General features: G+C 40.0%; 1 protein-coding gene and 2 long non-coding RNA genes across 4 annotated transcripts in view; 1 reads left to right on the top strand and 2 right to left on the bottom strand.

The window, feature by feature from the left end:
• NECAB1 (N-terminal EF-hand calcium binding protein 1) overlaps nt 1–20,507 on the top strand; it is a 236,257-nt gene that overhangs the window by 52,584 nt on the left and 163,166 nt on the right. Inside the window, exon 3 of the mRNA XM_006209700.4 lies at nt 1,605–1,713. Within this exon, the coding sequence (XP_006209762.1) occupies nt 1,605–1,713 (109 nt within the window). The remainder of the gene's footprint in view (nt 1–1,604; nt 1,714–20,507) is intronic.
• LOC140689230 (uncharacterized) lies at nt 1,019–1,673 on the bottom strand. Its single transcript, XR_012064111.1, has 2 exons — nt 1,597–1,673; nt 1,019–1,226 (listed from the first exon to the last, which is right to left on the bottom strand). It is a non-coding gene; the product is annotated as an uncharacterized lncRNA (long non-coding RNA).
• On the bottom strand, nt 5,623–20,466 carry LOC140689092 (uncharacterized). 2 transcript variants are annotated; one of them, XR_012063963.1, is made up of 4 exons: nt 20,322–20,466; nt 15,342–15,705; nt 6,151–6,223; nt 5,623–5,788 (listed from the first exon to the last, which is right to left on the bottom strand). It is a non-coding gene; the product is annotated as an uncharacterized lncRNA (long non-coding RNA). The 2 variants fall into 2 exon arrangements; XR_012063962.1 differs by having other exon boundaries at nt 6,004–6,223.

Below are 20,507 nucleotides of genomic sequence, written 5' to 3' on the forward strand. Positions count from 1 at the left end.
GTAAAGGGTTTCTATGGTGTTTGAATGGCTGAGTTCGGTTGAGCAGGTCCCATCCAGGAGGCCACTGGGGGTTAGCGACTCATTCTGTGCTTGATCCAGGTCAGGATTCTTGTGACCTCTACGGATATATCTGCTCAGTTAACTCGGCGAGAATTAAGTGGAAGATTAGTTAAATATGCCTATTACGTTAAAAAGCAAAATGAAACATGATTTCAAAACTCTTAGGGGTATTTCTATTTGTATTTTGTAAATCAGTTTTGAAATGTTACATTCTGTAAGTCCTTATCCGAAAATTTAAGTAATTCCGTGATTAGGCCTATTCTGTTCTTCATGATAATATCTCTCAAGCATGCGAGTAAGGAGGAATCACATAGGTTGTTAAAAAATTCTGATTTCTTGTCCGCCCACCCCTCCGTGCTGTCTGTGAGATTCTGTTTTCTGGTATGGACAGCAGTCTGCATTTTAACAGTTCTCTAAGCAGTCTGTGGGCCATCTTTTGAGAAAAAAAATGCTCTAAATGACGCTCAAAGATCCAGTCCTGTTAAATCATACCTTCTACTCTGAGACAAATTGAACTTTGTTCAGTATAGTGTGGTTGGTAGGATCACACCTTACGGATTTTGTGACCATGGCACGTTCCTCCTTAGACCTCCGTTGCCTCTTTGTAGATGCAGAGGATCATTCCGCCCCTTACAGTCATTTGGCAACTGACCTGAGGAAACCGGCAAAGCAGCTCCTTGCACAGAGAGCGCTCCCCTTCATGGTCACTCGCTCCCCGGGTTTCTCTGCTACTGGGTCTTCTACAAATCTTTCACTTTCTTATGTTACTGTGTTTCTTCCATCTCTTCTTCTTCAGGTTTAACTGTTTTCCAACGTCAGGCCACAGGCACAGAAGTTGCTAAAACTCCCCATGCCCCGAAATGAAAGGATCTTTTATCACCCAAACTCCCACATATTCCAAAGTGTATCTCATCAGACTTACGTGTTTTTCTGTGTAACATACTTATACTTACGCCCGCACGTCTTCTCTCTTTTATTAGGCTCCCTGATGGTCTTTCACTTTGTGTCGCGCAATAAGCAAAATGTGTTTGGCTTAAGAAGTGTTCATTTGCTCAAGCAGTGAAAGAATGAACACAGTATGTCGGACTGTGATAGCAATTCTGAGGTTCATTCAGTTACTATGCACTTATTAAACGTCTGCTGCTTATTCTGCAGTCTGCCAGGTCCTGTACATGAAGACAAAGCATCTAAATAATTAACTGTCTTGGGCTTTTATTTGGTTGTTTATTTGGATATCCTTTGGTGTGGCCAGTTAAATGGCTTATTAACTATTAAATGTGTGCCATATGAATAAAGGAACCAAAAATATCCCAAATCGTGTAGATGTAATTTACTGTAGTGTAAACATCTGCAGTCTATGTACTATAATGATATATTAAATTATTTTTATTTTAAAAACCTTGAGTTATCCTTCCTTCTTGAATATGTGTGCATGCACAAATAAACCTGTACAAGCATTTGAGCGAAGTTTTAAAGCTGAAAGCTAAAATAATGTACAAAATTGAAATGGTTTGCTTCTCTTCTGTTTGTTCTTACCATTTTAGATGATGGAAAATTGTCCTTTGAAGAATTCAAAGCATATTTTGCAGATGGTATTCTGAGCGGAGAGGAATTACATGAGCTCTTCCACACCATTGATACACATAATACCAAGTAAGGAAACTTTTTATCACTGGATTCTGTAAACAAAGTGGAGAGGGCACGAGCAAGTACATGCCAGTGAAGCAGAGGGGAGAGAAGCTGTCGGGGGCGTATGTTGTAATACTCACCTACACGTAGGTTTAATTCTGAGATAGCCTCTCTTTAATAAAAGAAATGCTGTGAGAAACTGGATGTTGAATTGGAAAAGAATGATCTTCTGTAGGGAGTTCTCATAAAGCAGTTTTAGAGTTTTCAGACTGTGAAACAAAAGCCTATGTTATAATAACTGTAAGTCTATACTGATAAGAAAGTAGAATTTTATTTTGTTTCTTAGACTTCATCTCAGTTTGCTTTATTTAAAAAACTGTCCAAAGGGCATTTTTATAATAGTGCAGTGAAATGGGAAACTGCAGTTATCTGGACAATTCAGATGTGCTGAACTCCAAATCCCTGTTACCCGAGAGATGCAGGCAATGCAGGATGTTGAATCTTCTCTGAACAATCAGTGTATGCAGTAATCTATTTGATTTTTTTCTCCTTTGCATTAGTATAGCATCTACAAAGTTTCTATTTATATTCTCATTGTGCTTAAAAATATAAAATAATGAGGGATTTAGAATACAGAGCAACAGAAATATGCTGCTTGAGTTGGATAATTGCATCAAGTCACATAATTTGTGACAGTCATAACTGCAGAATTCTAATGTGGAAATGCATCACTTCAGCCATGCCTTGAGACTCAGCAGTGTGTCTGCTGCTTGGTGATTACTATCTTGCTTTTGGGCAAAGTGTTGAGATGGTTCCAGGCAGTGAACCAGCTTGCCAAGAAAATGCTCATGGGCTACAACTCTGCAGAGACGTTTTCTTGCAGCAGATTAATAAGAAAAATCAAAAGATTAGATTCACTTTACTCAAGCAGCTGAATATTTTTAAACAACAATTTGTAAGTTTGTTGACTTCAGATTCCCAGCATTAGTGGGTAAGTGTATCAGAAGTCCCACTCTGTGCAACAAGTAAGAATATGAAATCCCTAGAAGGTATTAGTGGTGCAGCACGGGGCCAGCTTATAGTTGAGGGGAGCGTAGACCCACTAACTGATCATTTCAAAATAACACCATAAACGCTGTGCCTGAAGTAGGCACAGGGTACTTTGGGATGACAAGGAGGTGGTTGTTAGCCCGGTTTGGTAGCCTTAGGGGATGTCTGCAGGGTTAGACAGCCAGGAGCTGAGTCTTTATGGGAGAAAAGAAATTGGTTAGGTAAATAAAGAGATGCAGGAATATTTCAATCTGAGGGGAAAGCATAAGAAAAGACCTGGAAAAATAAGATGAACTGGGGCAACATGTATTTTCTTACTACCAAAATGACAAATGTAAGGCTGAGCGTAGGAGAATCTAGAGAGTAGAGAATGGGCCAGACAGTAATTTGCATTATGAGATTGCTAAAGTGTTTCAACTTAACATTGGCCAGGCAGTGACATCTTTTTAGGTCATTGTGGCTCTGCTCAAAGATAGGCTTAAGAGGGTAATGGTGGAGATAAGGCCAGCTGAATGCTTAAGGTAACTGCTGGGGAATAATGCTTATGCATGGGAGAAAGAAAGCTATTTTGTACCAAGAAATGATACTTAAGTGAAAAAAAAAAAAGACCAGAGGCTCCTTTCCGAGCTCAAATGTTGGAAGTTGAGATGCTCACACTCCATCATGTATGCTAATTATTTCTTCCTCATTATAGTTTAAAGCATTATAAACATTTAAACCTTAAAGTTTTAACAATACCCAGGATTGGAACAACTATTGATAATCATGGTTCCAGAATTTGGCGTCATGGAGATTTTTCAATTCACATTTACTCATGTTAATGAAAAAATAAAGTTTTCAATAGGCCTTGTTGCCTGATTTTGCTATTTTATTTATATATTTATTAATGCTTGGCATAATTTCCATAAGTGCTAAAGAAGCAGATGTAATTATTTTACAGTAAGTCTAAAGGAATAGGTATTGCCACCAATTACTCTCTCAAAAATGCATGAGTAATGATAAGTGTTTTCTAATCATAATGTTGTTCAACTTAATTTGGAGCTGAATTATATTAGATATTGACTTCCGAATTATACCCATGAAATTCCTTTAAAAAAACAAAGGATGCTAGTGTCAGGCTTTGATCTTTTAAGGAGATTCCTTCAAATATTGGCACTGAAATTTCAGAGCTATAGTCCAAGCAAGTGATAGCATTTATTTTGTGTGTGATCCAGTTTTTAATATTTCAGTGATCATACTATATGTGCCATACATATTTCCCTTTCACATACCTTCTGACAAAATATGCTCTCAAATGCACAGCATCTGCAGCCACACTGACAGTCTAGCCTGAAGGGCATACGTAGCCTGGACTAGGTCAGTCAGGCTCGTTATCTCACGTCTGTGGTGAACTGTGAGCGTCAGAAACGACGAATTTCTGCTGCTGAGGCCTCTAGGGCTGCCTGGCTTCTGTTCTTCCTGATGCCTGTAAGTTTAACTTCACTTTGAAGTCCATTAAATCATTATCCAGTTGATACTCTCCATTCTCTTGAGCTTATTTGAGCAAGCTTTTGCTTCTTGCAAAAGTATATTTTAAGACACGGTTACCTCAGCTCATCCCTGCCACCTGTGGGAATCCAAGTATCTTTGCTATAAACATTATACTTTGCTATGTTTGAAAAGTGGCATAGACACTTTGAAAATATTTGGAAAGAAAGAAGGAAAATACTGCAAATATATCTTGCTAGTTAAACTTTCCTCTTTTGTCACATAAATAATATTCTTAAAATATTTTGCTTCATAATGAGAAGCAAATGTTTTCTAGAAGCATAATTATAGCTGTGCTTATAGTGCAACATAATTAAGGTATTTTAAATTTCAAACTTGAGCATATCATTCCCTGTAAAATGACATAAAATCCACCAGGAGAATCTACAGATTCTCAGAGATCATGTTTATACAGGTAGGTTCTAAATGAACAGACTATATAGAGCTGTGCAATGATTAAAGAAGAGTTTTGACAAATTAAAAATATATACTTCCCTCTCCACACATTAAGCTTCTAAATCCAACTCTCCTGTTTTCTCTTTCATTTAATTCAGTCATTTATTTGCTCTTTCATTAAAAAGATCAATCATGTTCATTTGAGAAATTATGTTAAGAGTATTTCACTGGAGTTTTTACTATGCCCCAGAGCCACTTCAACCTTTCCAGTCAAATTTCTCTCATGGCTACAATTAAACCATAACAAACAAACAGAAAAGCAAACCCCAAGCACAAAAATAAGCCAAACACTTGCAGCCTCACGGGAACTTACACTTCTGTGACTGTGCAGAGGCTTCTGTTCATGAATGTTGTCCAGGCTGGAAGTATTTCAGGTCTGAACCCTGGAGAATTTTTTAGGAGTATTTCAAAACGAAACTACCAGCCACATGCCCTTCTATGTTAAGGAAGCTGCCCGTGGGGTTCTGGTCACCCTCTGGCCTGTACAGGTACACGTTTAAGCTTGAAACTCAGTATAACCTCATTCTAATGAGAATTCCATGAATCATCCTAATTGTTTGATTAGATTTTAAGATTCTGCATATTTTTCTGGAAATTACATTTCTAACCTAGATGGCCTGAAAATTTCATTCAGAGCAGAGACTTTAGAAGTGAAAGTAGGACAAATTTTCAATACATCAATGAAGTCCAGCTTTCCATCATTGAAAAAATTTTTTTAAATTGATAGTTCTTTTCCATTTTGCTTGCACATTTGGAAAATCTTCATTAGTTTTTTACTGAGTAGAATGGTTGAGTGTGGAACAAAAGACAAGCTTATTTCTGTAGATGATAGTTAGGATATGTTTTGTAGCAAAGAAGATAAAAATGTAAGTTTTTGTAAACAGGAAAAATGCTGAAAATTTTTTCTTAAGCTTTATTTAAGGAGAAGTGCAAACACTGTAATTTTCCTGAGTATCCTGAAGGATGTCGTGTCCACCTTAGTAATACTCTCATGAGTTCACAGATTTTTGTCAATCCTCATTTTACTATCTTCTTTCTCGGTCAAATGTGCCTAATCTTGCTTTTTCTTAGAAAAAAAAAAAAGAGAATTGTTGTTAATCAGTGTTAATTACTTACCTGTTGTATCTCTTCCAGCTCCAGTAAAGGTTTCTTTAAACTCACTTTTAAAAAATTTTATGAAAGTTACTCTTTAGAAAAGAATAGTTAAACCTCTAAAATTTAAACTTAAAAAAAATAGCAAAACTAAACCTACAGCTTGGGTAGCTTACAAATCGACATTACCATACAAGATAGAGGGCAGAGGTAAATAGAAGAAAGATCGTTAGGTCGAGAGGAAACTTCCATGGCTTATCAAACGCGATTTCATTCGAGAGCGTGGCCAGGATGGCAGAGCAGAAAGCCTGAGCTCATCCGCTCCCATGAGCTCACCAAAACTACAGCTATTCGCAGGGCAACTGTCAGTGGCAGTGACTTGAAGAGTAGCAGAAAAGATTCTCCACATCTAAAAATATAAAGAAGGGACCACAGTGAGACATGTAGGAGGGGCAGAGATGCACTATAGTCAAGACTCATACTTCCACGTGGGTTTCCCACAAATTGGAGGGTAATTATAATTACAGAGAGTCCTTCCAAGGAGTGAGGGTTTCAAGCTCCTCACTGGACTCCCCAGCCTGGGGGTCTGCACTAGGAAGACGAGCCCCCTAGAATGTCTGGTTTTGAAGGCCAGGAGGGTCTGTATACTGGGAAGCTGGAGGGCTGCAGGAAACACACCAAATCCTACACATTCTGAGACTCAGCACAGAGAGAGACAGGGGGTAGCCGACTCCTCCCGGGGACATCGATGCTCGAAGCAGGCATTTTGGGGAGCTTGTTCTACCATGAGGACATGTGTGCCAACAAGCACCATTTTAGAGTCCTCCCTGGAGCCCGTTGGTACTGGGGGCTTACTTTCCAGCCAGCTGGTTGACACCAGTCCTAGGACCCCTCAGGCTGAGCAACCAGCTGCATTAGGCCCAGCCCCACCTATCAGTGGGCCGCCAGCACCAGCTTCATGATCCCCGAGCCATGCAGCCAGCAGTCCCAGAACCCAGCCTTGCCAACCAGTGGGCCGGCACCAACCCCAGGAACCCCCCAGGACCTGCAGCCATCCAAGCTAGGACCTGGACTCACCTACCAGTGGGCCAGCAGCTTCCACACAGGGAGGACTTGGCTGCATACTGGGCCAAGGGCCAGCCTTGTCTACCAGTGTGCAAACAGTACTTGAGCCACCACAACTGAAGGGCCATGGCAGCCTGCATAGGGCACACTTTAGAGCATACAGCTTTAGTGACCAGAAGGGAGTGTGCTGATGGGCCTCACAGGACGTCGTCTACATAGAGTCACTTCTCCAAGATTGGGAAATATAACCAACCCACCTAATACAGAGAAATAAACATCCTGTAAACCTAGAGAATTAAGCAAAATGAGGACATGGAGGAATATATTCCAAAGGAAGGAACAAGATAAAACCCCAGAAGAACTAAGCAAGGTGGAGATAAGCCGTCTGCTTGATCAGAAGTTCAAGATAATGATGATACAGATGCTCAATGAACTCAGGAGAGAAATGGATGAACACGGTGAGAAGTATAACAAAGAGTTAGTATAAAGAAGAAGCAAAGAGAGCTGAAGAATAAAATAACTAAAATTAAAAAATACTGTATAAGGACCCAACTGTAAAATAGATGGTACAGAGGAACAGATCAGTAAACTGAAAGAGCTGTAGAAATCACCCAAGCTGCACAACAAAGAAAAAAGAATATTAAAAAGTGAAGATAGTTTAAGATACTTCTGGGACTACATCAAATATAGTGACATTTGTGTATAAAGTTCTCAGAAGGAGAGGAGAGAGAGGAAGGGGCAGAGAAACTTATTTGAAGACATAAAGCCTAAAAACTTCCCTAACCAGGGAAAGGAAACAGACATCCAGGTTCAGGAAGCGCAAGGAGTCTACAACCAAGGTGAAACCAAACAGACCCACACCAAGATGTGCTGCAATTAAAGTGTCAAAAATTAAAGAGAGAATTTATAAAAGCAGCAAGGGAGAAACAGCTAGTTATATACAAGGGAACTCATGAAAGACAATTAGCTGACTTTTCAAAAGAATCATTGCAGGTCAGAAGGGAGTGAAATAATGTATTTAAGTGATTGAAGGAAGAAACCTACAACAAAAACACTCTACCCCGCAAGGCTAAATTCAGATTTGCAGGAGAGAGAAAGAGTTTTAAGACAAGCAAAACTAAAAGAGTTCAGTACTACTAACATTACTTTACAATAAATGTTAAGGGGACTTTTCCAGGTGGAAAAGAAAGACCACAACTAGAAATACGAAAATTATGAAAGTAAAAATCTCATTAATAAAGGCAAATATACAGTAAAGGCAGTAGATCAATCATTTAGAAAATTAGGAAGATTAAAAGAGAAAAGTAGTAAAATCACTTTTTCTGTCATAAGTGTTTAAGGGATATTAATAAAGGATGCAAATTATGAAGTCAAAAACATTAAATGTGGGTTAGGTGGTGCAGGGTTATTAGAATGCATTTGAACTTAAGAGATCAGCAACTCAAAATAACCAGACAGATAGACAGACAGACAGATAGATAGATAGTCATATATAAACCTCATGGTAACCACAAACAAAAATCTATAATAGATACACACAAAAGAGAAAAGAATCCAAAGATAGCTCTAAATAGTCATCAAAGTGAAGAAAAGCAAAAGAATAATAAAGGAACAAAACCCTGCAACAACCAGAAAACAGTTAGCAAAATGGCAATAAGTACATACCTATAAATAATTATTTTAAATATAAATGGACTAAATGCTCTGATCAAAACACAGAGAGTGGCTAATGGATGAAAAAAGTGAGATCCGTCTAAATGCTGCCTCTAAGAAACTCACTTCAGATCTAGAGCTACACACAGACTGAAAATGAGGGGATGGAGAAAGTATCCCATGCAGAAGGAAATGAAAAGAACCCAGGGCAGCAATCCTTGTATCAGGAAAAATAGACTTTAAAACAAAGACTGTAACATAAGACAAAGGAGGGCCTTACATGATGATAAAGGGATCAATCCAGCAAGGGTAACAACAGCAACAACAAAACAGACTCACAGGTGCAGAGAACAAAGTAATGGGTACCTGTGAGGGATGGAAGTGGGGCAGTCATCATAGGGTAGGGGATTAAGAGGTACAAACTACTACGTATAAAATAAATAAGCTACAGAGATGTATTCTACAACACAGGGAATAGAGCCAATATTTTATAATAACTATAAATGGATTACAAACTTAAAAATTGTGAATTGCTGTGCTGTATATCTGAAACATGTAATACTGAACATCATCTATACCTCAATGAAAAATTAAAAATATAGAAACAAACTCTTTTATACAGAGAGGAAACGGGTGCCAGAGGGGAGAGGGGTGAGTGTGTGAGCGAAACAGGTTAGGGAGATTAACAGGTACAAACTGTAAGTTACCAAATAAATGTTATGAGGATGAATTGTACCGCATGGCGAATACAGTCAATAATACTGTAATAACTTGGTAGGATTATAAATGGTAATGAGATTTACTATGGCGATCATTTTGTAATGTACAGCAGTACTGAATCACTGCATTGTACACTTGCCACTAACGTGTTGGAGGTCAATTATTCTTCAGTAACAAAAGAAGTGCTTTCACTTATCAGAAAACCAGGTTGTCTACATTTTTCAGTCAGAGGAAAATAGCATAATTCCTTGTGGAATAGATCCATAGAACAGGCAGGGGGAAAGATCCCCTGGAGACAAAATGAATCTCCTAATATACTGCAATTTGGAGTTCCAGATTGTCAGGATAGAACAAATGGTAGACCAGATGGAGGTTTTGCTGTTCGATTTAGACAGTGAACAACAGGAAAGTTTCCCAGAGCCTACAGATGGGAGCCTGTGATAGAGATGGACATCTTATGCTTCAGATCAAGTGTTCTTTATTCCGACTAAAATAGTTTTTTGGATGCTGAGCACTGGGATTTTAACCCAGTACTTGTCAAATCACTGAAGCACACCAAAGCAAAAAACCCCACCAAAACAAAAAAAAAAACACCCCACCACCTACTAAAAAAGCATAATCCATCTTGAGCTAGCTTTGAAAGTTTAAAAAATCTGTTTCTTAACCTACACTGATAATTTTCTCTCTAAATTTTCATTTATTCTAACTTGTTCTATTCCTTAGGGCTTTGCAGAATATGAGAATATTATGACAATTCTTTCTAATATTTGAAGACAATTTTTCATGCACCAATGATGAGATAAAATCCCATAGTAATTAGAGAGTAATGATATCAAAGGGTTTGTTTCAGATGGAAGACTTCCATTCCTTCTGAAATAGAAAAATGTGTTCATCTTATATTTGTGTATAACAGTTACACTGTAAAGCTTGATTAGTTCGTTGATGAAACCCCTTTCTTTCTTGAATCATCTGCTTAAGTAGACACATTTTGTGGGCGTTAGGAAAAGAAGGCAGAATCCGTACCCAGGGAATAAGCAGGAGGTTGGTCTGAAGACCAAAGCCTGCACTGTATTGTGACTAGAAAGTTCATTGCAGTTCCCACAGTGGGCAGGAGAGATCTCTCCATTAACATAGCCTATACCTCCTTCAACTAGCGTTGAAGACGTAGAAAGGTGCCTGGAGAGTAGGGCAGACTGCAGTCCCAGGAGCTAAGCTAAGCAAGTCTGGCGTGGCTTAGAGGGGCCAGTCAAGAGGTCAGAATAGAGGACAAGGTAGTGTGGCTGGATGTCAAGAGAGTACAGTGAAATCAAAGCCCAGGGTGTGCCGCGCTGACGTGGAGCGGACGGACTGGGTGCGCCAGGGCTGTTTTAGCAACATGGACCGGGCCGAGGAGCACTGGCAGAAGAGTGCTCCACATACTCAAACGAGACCCAAACTGGCCGTGAGCAAACTAGCAGAAAACACAGAGTCCAGATGCAGCGTTTCATGATCAAGACTTACTGCAAGAACCAGGTGGGGGGCTGCCCTCAATCTGGGCATTAAGTCGCCTCTTAGGCGTAAGCAGACAGGAGCCCGCAGCTGTATGCTGTTTTCCAGGGAGAGGCACACGGGAGCTGCCGACTGTGGTCCATGACGTCAGGGTGCTTATGTGCCAGAGGGGCCAAGAAAACTGAGGAGGGAGAGAATACCGCTCTGTTCATGGATTTTCCTCAACTTCTCCTAACGCTGACTCAGTACAAGTCACAGCAGGCGAGCAGATGATGTACTGGGAAGGACTTTACTGGTTGTGAGTGATAGAAACATAAATGAACCTGGCTTAAAGAAATAATTATCTGGTTCATGTATCTGAAAAGTGCAGAGATAGGCTTCATGTGTGCTGGAGCAGAGGCCTCACACAGTGGCGCTAGGAACCTGTCTGCTGGCATCTCTTGCTCTTTTCTCTGTGTCGGCTGTTTTCCTGTGCAGACCCTCTCACTGAGGGGTCAAGATGATTACTAGAGACTGAAGCTTCAAATTGCCATCAGCTGGGCAAACTCCGAGACACTGGTTTTCTTTCACAATAATCCCAGCAAAATTCTGGTCGTCGATTTTGTTAGCCTGGCTTGGATCTCATGCACATCTCTGAAAAATCACTCTTTTTAGGAAAAGATAATGTGAAAAGGAACCAGGATGCTGTTACCAAAAATAAGGGGGAATATATGCTGAGCAGTCAAACTTGAGTCCCCTGCCGATCAGATAAACTACCTACTCTGTCTCAAAGACTTCCATTTAGCATCTCATGTTTTAGAGGAAGATGGTCTGTTTCCCCAAAAGGGCAAGGGGCTTTGTGGCTTTTGAACTCCAGAGAGTTCCTGCTAAGTGTGAAGTCAGTCCAGAGAAACTGAAGCTTATCTACATTGGAAGACTGAAGCCAGGGAGAAATTTTCAAGTGACTGGAAACGGTTTCTCCTTAGTGACAATGACTGACAGAACAGTTGGTCCTAATTTTCTCTGACAAAGTTGATAGACAAGCCAAATTTTGTATCAAGGCAGTTCATATATAATTTCTGAAAAACCATGTAATTTCTAAAGGAGATGTTTAATTTTTAGTTGAATAGACAAATACATTTACTGAATGACTGTTATGCTGGGCATTTACTTGTATCATCTTATTTAATGTTCACACACACAAAAAAAACCAGATTAAAAGGTACTATTGTTATTCACAGCCTACAGTTAAGGAATATGGTACAGAAAGTTAAGTAATTTGCCCAAGATTATCAGAGAGTGGTGTAAGGCCTTGAGATGATCTCAGCGCTGCCTGAAATCAAAACTCAAAACTCTCTCCATGGTCATGCCACTTCAGTACATTTTCAGATTTTTTAGCTACTTGTTCTGTATATCAGAAATCAAGAGAGTTCCAAGGCTAGTTTTTAAACCCTCAGTTAGTTTCTTCTAGAAGAAAAGTGCTTGAGTTTCTCCAGCAGTAGAATGTATTTGGAGGTACAGTATAGAGGTAATTGCTTTAATTACTGCCTTTGTCTCTCCTCTTTTTATATCCATTATGTAGGATTTTTACAGTGTGGGAGTTGCTACAATGTAGAAATGTTATTCTTTTTCTCAATGGACATTATTTCCTTTTTTGGAAGCTTTGTATTTGGAATTCATCTTCCACTTTTGGACTTAGCTCATTTATTATACCTTCCGTATCATTTTGCATTTGCCTTATTTTCTCCATTGTTCTTCAGAGCACTCGCACAGTTTTACTGTTTCCTTTAGTCATTTTTATTAAAGGCCTTTGCTTTCACATTTTTTCAGATATTTTATGTTTTTAATCTTATCTAGAGAATTATTCTCTGGTTGTCATCTCTTCCTTCCAACAAAGAACTTGAGTGCTCTTTTAGTTTTAATTGAACTCTTTCCTCCCGTCCACCATGACACAAGTGCTAATGGTGAGGCAAAATCTATTGCTGCTTAAAATAAAATTTGTCTACTGAGGAATCAAGGTGAATTATTTATTCACGTAAATGCAGTGTTCTTTCTTACCTTGCCAGTATCCACCAACTGGATGAAATCAAGTCAGCGAAATGTTAACCCCAATATTTTAAAAATACAGGATGCTTACGTCTCAGACAGTTCTCTTGTCTCCCATGTCCAATACAACAATCAATTCTGTCATTTTTTCCCCCAGTTTATTTATCCTATGAATCCATCTGTTCTCATTATTGTCACCACCACTGCCTAAGTACGAGCTTTCTCTCTTTTAGAAATATATTATTTTCAAAAATGGTCAGTTTAATGGAACAGTTACAATTGTTTTTCTCTTTGACATCTTGAGATTTTAGAATTCTTGAAATAAATGTGTATTACAAATAACCTGAGACTCATTGCTAACTTCTTAAATGAATGTTTTTAAAGAGAAATTTCTTGGTGGGGAGTGTATAGCTCAGAGGTCAAGTATATGCCTAGCATGTAGGAGGTCATGGGTTCAATCCCTACTACCGCCATTTAAAGAAAATAAGAAAACCTAATTACCTCCCCAGCTCAAAGGAAAAAAAAAAGAAATTTCTTCAGGAAAATATTCCCTCCCACAGTAAAAATTATATAAATACCATCTGCTTCCTGTAAAAGATTCACACTATCAAAATCATAAGAAAGTGCATAAAACATCTGAAATTCCACCCCCTTGAGAACCGCCAGTAGCATTTAGTTACTGTTAGGCCTGATGTGCGCTTTCTGCTTTAATCACAGAGAACTGCTTCCTTTTGACTTTCTTCTCTTCTCCCACTGTTTATGCCGTCTCACTCCCCATGGCTAATCTTCACCAGCACCTTGTGCCTGGGCCTGGAATATATTCGTCGGCTGCCTCATACTGTCTGTCCTTCTATTTGTATTTTTACGTAGGTTAGTCGCATTTCTCACCCTTGGAGAAGTGGCCTCTGTGGGAGATGTCTTGTGTGTCCCAGCAGCACACTCCTCTCTTGTCACCCAAGGGCCAGGGTCCAGCCTGCCCCAGAGTAGAGTCTGGCCTGTGTGTGTGGACTCCTTCCAGAGGCTTTGGGATTGTTGCTTTCTTATTTGTGGTGTCTGCCCTTGGTGGATGAGGCTGGACTAGAGGCTTCTGCGTTTCCTGGCAGGAGGGGTTGGTGTCTGCCCACTGCTGGGTGGAGCGTGGTCCTGGCCTCTGGTGGGCAGGGCTGTGTGCAGAGGTGGCTGTGGGCTCAGGAAGTCTGCTGATGGGTGGCGTTGTGTTCCCACCTAGTATGTTGTTTGGCCTGATGCTTCCCAGCCCTTAAACCTACAGGCTGTTGGGTGGGGCCAGGTCTTGATGCTAATGGTCCAGTCACCATGTCAGCCTCCAGGGAAGCTCATGTAGATGAACACTCCCAGAATGTCTGCCACCAGCTTATGTCCCCTGGATGAGTGGCAGCCATCCCCTACCTCCTTAAGAGATCTTCCAAAACCAGCAGGCAGGTCTGGCCCAGGTTCCTATGAAATCACTGCCTCTGCCCTTGGACCTGGTGCACGTGAGATTCTGTGTTTGCTTCCCAAGAGAATGAAGTCTCTGTTTCCCTCTGTCCCATGGGGCTCCTGAGATTAAGCCCCACTGGCCTTCAAAACCAGATGTCCTGGGGTCTCCTCCTCCCCCCAGTGCTGGAACCCGGGCTGGGGAGCCCGACGTGGGGCTCAGAGCTCTCACTCCTGTGGGAGGGCCTCTGCGACTTAATTATTCTTCAACTTGTGGGTCGCCCGCCCAGGAGGCATGGGGCCTGATTATATCGTGAGCACCCCATCCTGTTGTCCCGCTGTGGTTCCCTCTTTATGTTTCCAGTTGAAGATCTTTTTTGCTAGGTTCTAGTCTTTTTACTCCATGGCTGTTTAGCAGTCAGTTGTGGTTTTTGTTGTAGTCATGAGGAGAGGCGAGCTCGTGGTCCTGCTACTCTGCCATGTTTCACCACCACCTCAAGTGTGGTCTTCTGTATCTTTCTTTCATGCTTATATAATCGTATACACACCTGTCTCGTGGAATCCTTCCCTGGCCTTCCTTATTACTTTAAATTTCTCATTCTGCCTTCTCATTTTAGTATGTATCTCTTCTCTGCAGCTCATGTATCAGCTGCAATTTTATATTTGTTTTTGTGTTTATGTGATTAACGCTCACCTCCCCTGGTCTAAACTGCATGAAGGCAGAGGTCTTGACTGTTCTGCTTTGCACGGATTCCCAGGACACAGCTCAGTGTCTGGCACAGATTACAAGCTCAGTGAGAAGGGAGAGGTTTCTCCTTCCCATATCTCATTCTATACATTTTGCTTGAATAGCATCGCCCTGTCCCTCTGCCAAGTAAGGTTTTCCAGTCATCAGGGTCTGCTCAACTCCACAAAGAGCAGTGCTGCAATGTGGAAAGAACTCAGGAGCTGGTCAAGGTTAAATCTCTTCACCATCCAGCTGTAAGGACTGTGGGTGGTCCTCGCTCTTTATTGAACCCTAATTTCATTGGCTGTAAAATGGAGCCAATATGAAAACCCATCTTTCCAAGTTTAGCGGTACTATATGTCAACACCTGCCATGAAATACTAGTAATTATTATTATTAAGGTGTATTCACTAACCTTGTCTTCTTTCCTGATCATCTTCTTTCTCCAAATTTCTATAATTATAGCTTCTGCTTTCATAAGGTACCACTTAATTATGTATCATCTCTTCTTGCTAATTATTTCATCAGCATGTTAATCTTGTCTCCAAATCTAAATTGTAAACACCTTTGAGGCGAGGACATTGTTTTCCCTCCTGGCAGCAGTTACTGGCATACATGCAGTAAAAGTACTTCGCTAGTTGATTGATTGCTGCGGGAACGGGATACATTGATTAGATGTAAGAAAGATTCGATGTATGTGCCAAGGCGCTTTGCTTGTGGCTTTTAGACCTTAGACCCTGGCTGACTGTCCATAGGAAGAGTGACACTGCTGACAAATCCTGTCAAATAAAAAAGGAGAAATAACTCTTCTTGTTGGGAGCGGAGGAAATGAAAATTTGGCTTTGGACTCTCAATTAGCTTAAACAGTTTCAAAAATTATTTCTTTTTGAAAATTGTTATCTGCTCCTATGAATTAAAAACGATGAAATGTAATATTAAGATACCAATGTGGATTACTTCTTTATTTTAACAGACTCAGAATATGTTCAAATTAAGAATTTCTCTTTATTCTAATACATTTAATGCATTCTATGTAAAAAAGTTTTCAATGCTTAAAAAGAAGCTCCTCCTACATAGAATATTATATTCTCATTCCTGATCTTAAAAGGCTTCTCATAGGGAAAAGTAGACTAAATAGCAGTAGCTTTTAGTGGTTGACAAATTATAACAGAAAGAAAGCTGAGCAGGGGTGGGTATCAGCTGAACATCATTGTTCCTCACTCGTTCTCTAATGGATTTAATGGTTTAATTTTAGTTTTAAGTTTCCTTGGGAATCTATTTTTCATCAACTTTAGATTAAAAACAATGATTCAGAATAATTAGAAATCTACTTGTGGGGGCGCCATAGAGTTTTGATCATTTGCATAAATAATTTTCTATCTTCCTGTCCTCATTGCCATCGGGTGGAAACTAAGAGATTTAAGACTGGCAAAAGGAATCTCTCTTTTTCTTTTTTTTTTTTTTCTTCTCCTTTCTCTGAATTATGAACAGTTTCCAAGTGAAAATACAGATTGTCAAACTTGACAACTTCACTCCACTTGAGATTGCAGCTTCCAAGAAATTAGTCACTTTTACCTGCTTAATTCATTTATTTATTCAACAAATATTTATCAAGCATCTACAGTGAGTGCTATGTGCCATGCATTATGCATAAATGAATAAACATTATTTTATATTTGTGGGAAACTGACATATTGATGCATAGAAACTCGTTTTCCAAGTGTCTTATGGAGGGTTGATTATTTTTTGCAAAAGTGGAGTCAGTGGTTCCTACTTAATATGACCGCAGAACCCAAAAAGGGGACTCTTTTCCATTAATATTTCTGTTTTCATACCTGTCTTTAACCCAGGATCTTTACAGTAGTTAATTCTTGGTGAAAAAATGCAAGTTAACATATTCATACTGTTTGAAAAAACTAATTTTTAACAAAAATTTGTTTGTCTGAAAGTTATTAATAGGAGACTAACTTTTAAAAAATGGTTTCAAAAAAACTAGAGACTCCTAGGTTATGTGTTAATGGAAGCTGCCTGTCTCACTTTGGCCAAAGGTCAGCCATTTAAGGAAATAATATAGACAAAGGAAATGCTGTCCTATTACAAGAAAAATAATTTATCAAGGCCCTTCCTGTGGACTCATCAAGAATCAAATAGAATTACCATTTGACCTTTATTTCAAAAGTATAAGTAGAAATAATGGAATTATGCCTACTGTCTCTCAGTCCCTGTCTCTGTCTGGGTCCATTTGCTCTCTGTCTCTCAATATCTCTCCCTCACTGTCTTGTTCTGGTCCATCCCCAAATTTGATGAAAACTTATGTCTATACCAGACTCAAAGTAGAATGAATTGTAAGAGCTCTCCAGTCTTTGACTTTTTCTTTTCCTATTTATTCTAATTATTTTTGGCACTTCTGCTTGTATTTAGTTTTCTTAATTACAGATTTTTTCCCCCTTGCCTTTTATAGTTTATATTTCAGAATCTCTTTACTGTCCATGGAGCTAAATGTGTCTGTGTCATGGCTGGTTCATGAGCACTGAAAGGGATTCTGTCTTTAAAATAGTGTATGTTCAAAGAGACCTATTCCAGTGAAAATATCAGGGTATGTTTCTCGTTTACTTTTGATAAGTATATGAAAAGTCATTTTCCTCATTGTATTCAATTACAACTATTCTTTAGTGTGAAGAAAACAATCGAGATTTCAAAGCCTATAATGGAAATCCCCTCATAGGCCACACAAGAAATTTCTGTCCTTGATACAATATTTAAAGTCTGGCACAAAGTTTCTTTGCCTATGTAACATAAATCCCTGGAAATTTAATATAAAATGTTATGTAAATGGCATATTTTAGTTTTCTTGGGAAAAGGTGGGAGTGGTTGAGACATTGTATCAGATATTCAATGTTCAGTCCCCAAATAGCTAAGAACCACTGCATGAGACTCACCATCCCTCTTAACTTCTAAATCAAATGCCACCAGTCTTTTATGAAAAATTTTATATCAGTTTTGATATAGCAAAAAGAGTGTAAATATTTTTTATGAAGGGGAGGTAGTAAGGTTTATTCATTGATTTCTGTTTGGAGGAGGTACTGGGGATTGAACCCACGACCTCTTGCATACTGATCATGTGCTCTACCACTTGAGCTATACCCTCCCCCCAAGGGTATAAATATAGGAGACTACCACCAAAACCAATTGAAGATTCTTGGGAATTCTAGGAAACAGAATCTTGGAGATTAGGGAGAAAGGTTATTGAAGTTGAACTCTGAAGTCAACCCATGTCTAAGATCCTGTCTTGCTTATGCAAACTGAGCTTGCTCTTCTCTGAACACAGTTACTTAGTGTTTACTATGTGCCAGATATTGTGCTGGGTACTGAGGATACAGCAGTGAACAGGGATTTATAGTTTAGCAGCAACATAGAAAAGTAACAGCTTGATTCCTTATGATGGGTAAATACAGCTGCATTGGGGTTGGGATGAGGGCTAACCTAGTCTAGAAGGTGAGTCAAGGTCTCGCAGAAGAAGTGACCTTTAAGCTAAGTCCTGAGATATTATCGAGAAGAGAAGTGGACATGGGTAGGGATGCCGATGAGAGAAGTTTCTAGTCAAAGAAAATAGCATATGTGGAAGTCTTCAGGTGAGAAGGACTGTGACATATTGGAGGAATTGAAGACAGCACGCCCATAGCATCAAGTTCAAGTTAGTGATGGTGAGAGGAGCTGGAGAGGCAGATAGGGAGCCCCATTGTGAAAGGCTAGTGGGGCATGTGGATTTCCACCATCAGGTCAGTGCAGAAATTTGAAGGGTCTTAAACATGGAAATGACTGGATTAGGTTTACGTTTGAGAAAGTTAGATCTCCCCAAAACATAATGAGGAGAACTGATGAGAAGTGACAAGCCTGGAGACTGACCAGTTAAGCTGCTGCAGCTGTACTTGAAAAATGTTCATCTGAACCATCGTTTTGGGAGTCTGTAGTCTAGTGTTTCTGAGTTGGCTTAAATTTTTCTGATCCAGAAATACTTTGGATGATAGTTACCCTGAAGCTTGCAGAGCAGTAATCATGGTGAACTTTTATTGGTAAGTTACCAAGTACTTATTAGTACTTTCTGTTCATTAACTTTTTTCATCTTTACAACAAACCTATGATGGAGCCCATTTTACACATGAGGCCACTGAAACACAGAGAGATTGAGTAACTTTCCCAAAGTCACACAGAGAGTAAGGGGTAAGACTGGGCTCGTAACCACCACTCTGTTAAATCAGTCTTTCTACGTACATTACCTTGGCGTCTGGCAGAGTGGTAATCTTCACTTTGTTTCTGAAAGCTCTGGCCAACCAAACCTTTCAGTGCTTTACTATCTTTGAATACCAAGTGGAGCTAATAATATTTTCTAGCTGTAAACTGTAAAAATTCATGAAACGAATGTTAGGAAGCAGTTTAGTCTGGCAGCCAAGGAAGGTGCTACATAAATATGTCAGGTTTGTTTGACTTGGGTGGGCAGTGCTCCTGAGTACAGAACCACATGGAGCACCAATTTACTGCTCACTGCTGCCTCCTGCAGGAGAAAAATGAGGATGGCTGTGAAGCTACACTTTGATTTAGTTCTCTGTGCACGGCCTTAACTCTTCTCGGGGAGATTCGGCTGATACTTGTGGTGGGGCCACTCTTAAAAAACAGAAATCTAATATTTCAAGAGGTGTTACCATGGAAGAACAAAATGGTAGCGAAGAACCTATCAATTTAATGACCAAGAAGTTGAAATAGTTGATTGGAAAATGTGTGTAGAAATGACTTATCTTGGGTCAAGAGACGTTTGAGATTAATCTCTCTCTTTCTGAAGAGCCTTAGTGATAGGAACTCTAGTTGACAGAAGTTGATTTTTTTCCCTAATCATGGCTAATAGCATCTAATGCAATAGCAGCTTAGAAATGTGCTTTCTTTGAAAAAAGAAAAAGATACCAGCACGGTACAGAGCTAGATGGGGGTCAAAAGGTTCAGTCGTAACAGAGCACTGGAGTCCACTTAAGCCCCTGGGTGTCATCCAAGAAAGAGATTTAGAAACCGCTATACGTATTTGGGACTCTGCCTCCATCTCTTTCCTCTTACTGCTTAGTTTCTCAGCAGTTAAAATGGCCTGGGAAGTTGTTTTCAAGGGTAAGAAGGGAAGAGGGGAACTGAGCAGACTGGGTTTTGGTCTTGAGAGGGTAGCACGGCCTCCCCGGTCCGTGGGGCGGTGCTGCGGCCGTTCTGAGATTAGAGGAGGACAGTCCGGGTAGGGCGGGCCCGGAAAGGACTTTGGGGCACTTCGAGGTCAGGACCCCATGCAGTTCTTTAAAAGGCAGAGACTCGGAAAGTCCACCAGGTGGGCCACAGGCCGCATCCTGAAAGGCCTACCCACCTTCGACCTCAAAGGCCAGCTTTTCTCCTTGGACTTGAAGTTATGTCCAGTGCAAATCTGTATGTCTAAGAAATTCACGTCTTTTAAAAGTTTCCCATTGTTTCTCGTCCCTCAAAGACCAGTGCCAGGTGGGAGGGAAGGCCGGTTAAGCCGCGCCTCGCGCCGCAGGGGCCGTCTGCGCAGAGT

This window comes from Vicugna pacos, chromosome 25 (assembly GCF_048564905.1).
Source record: "Vicugna pacos chromosome 25, VicPac4, whole genome shotgun sequence".
NCBI lineage: Eukaryota > Metazoa > Chordata > Mammalia > Artiodactyla > Camelidae > Vicugna > Vicugna pacos.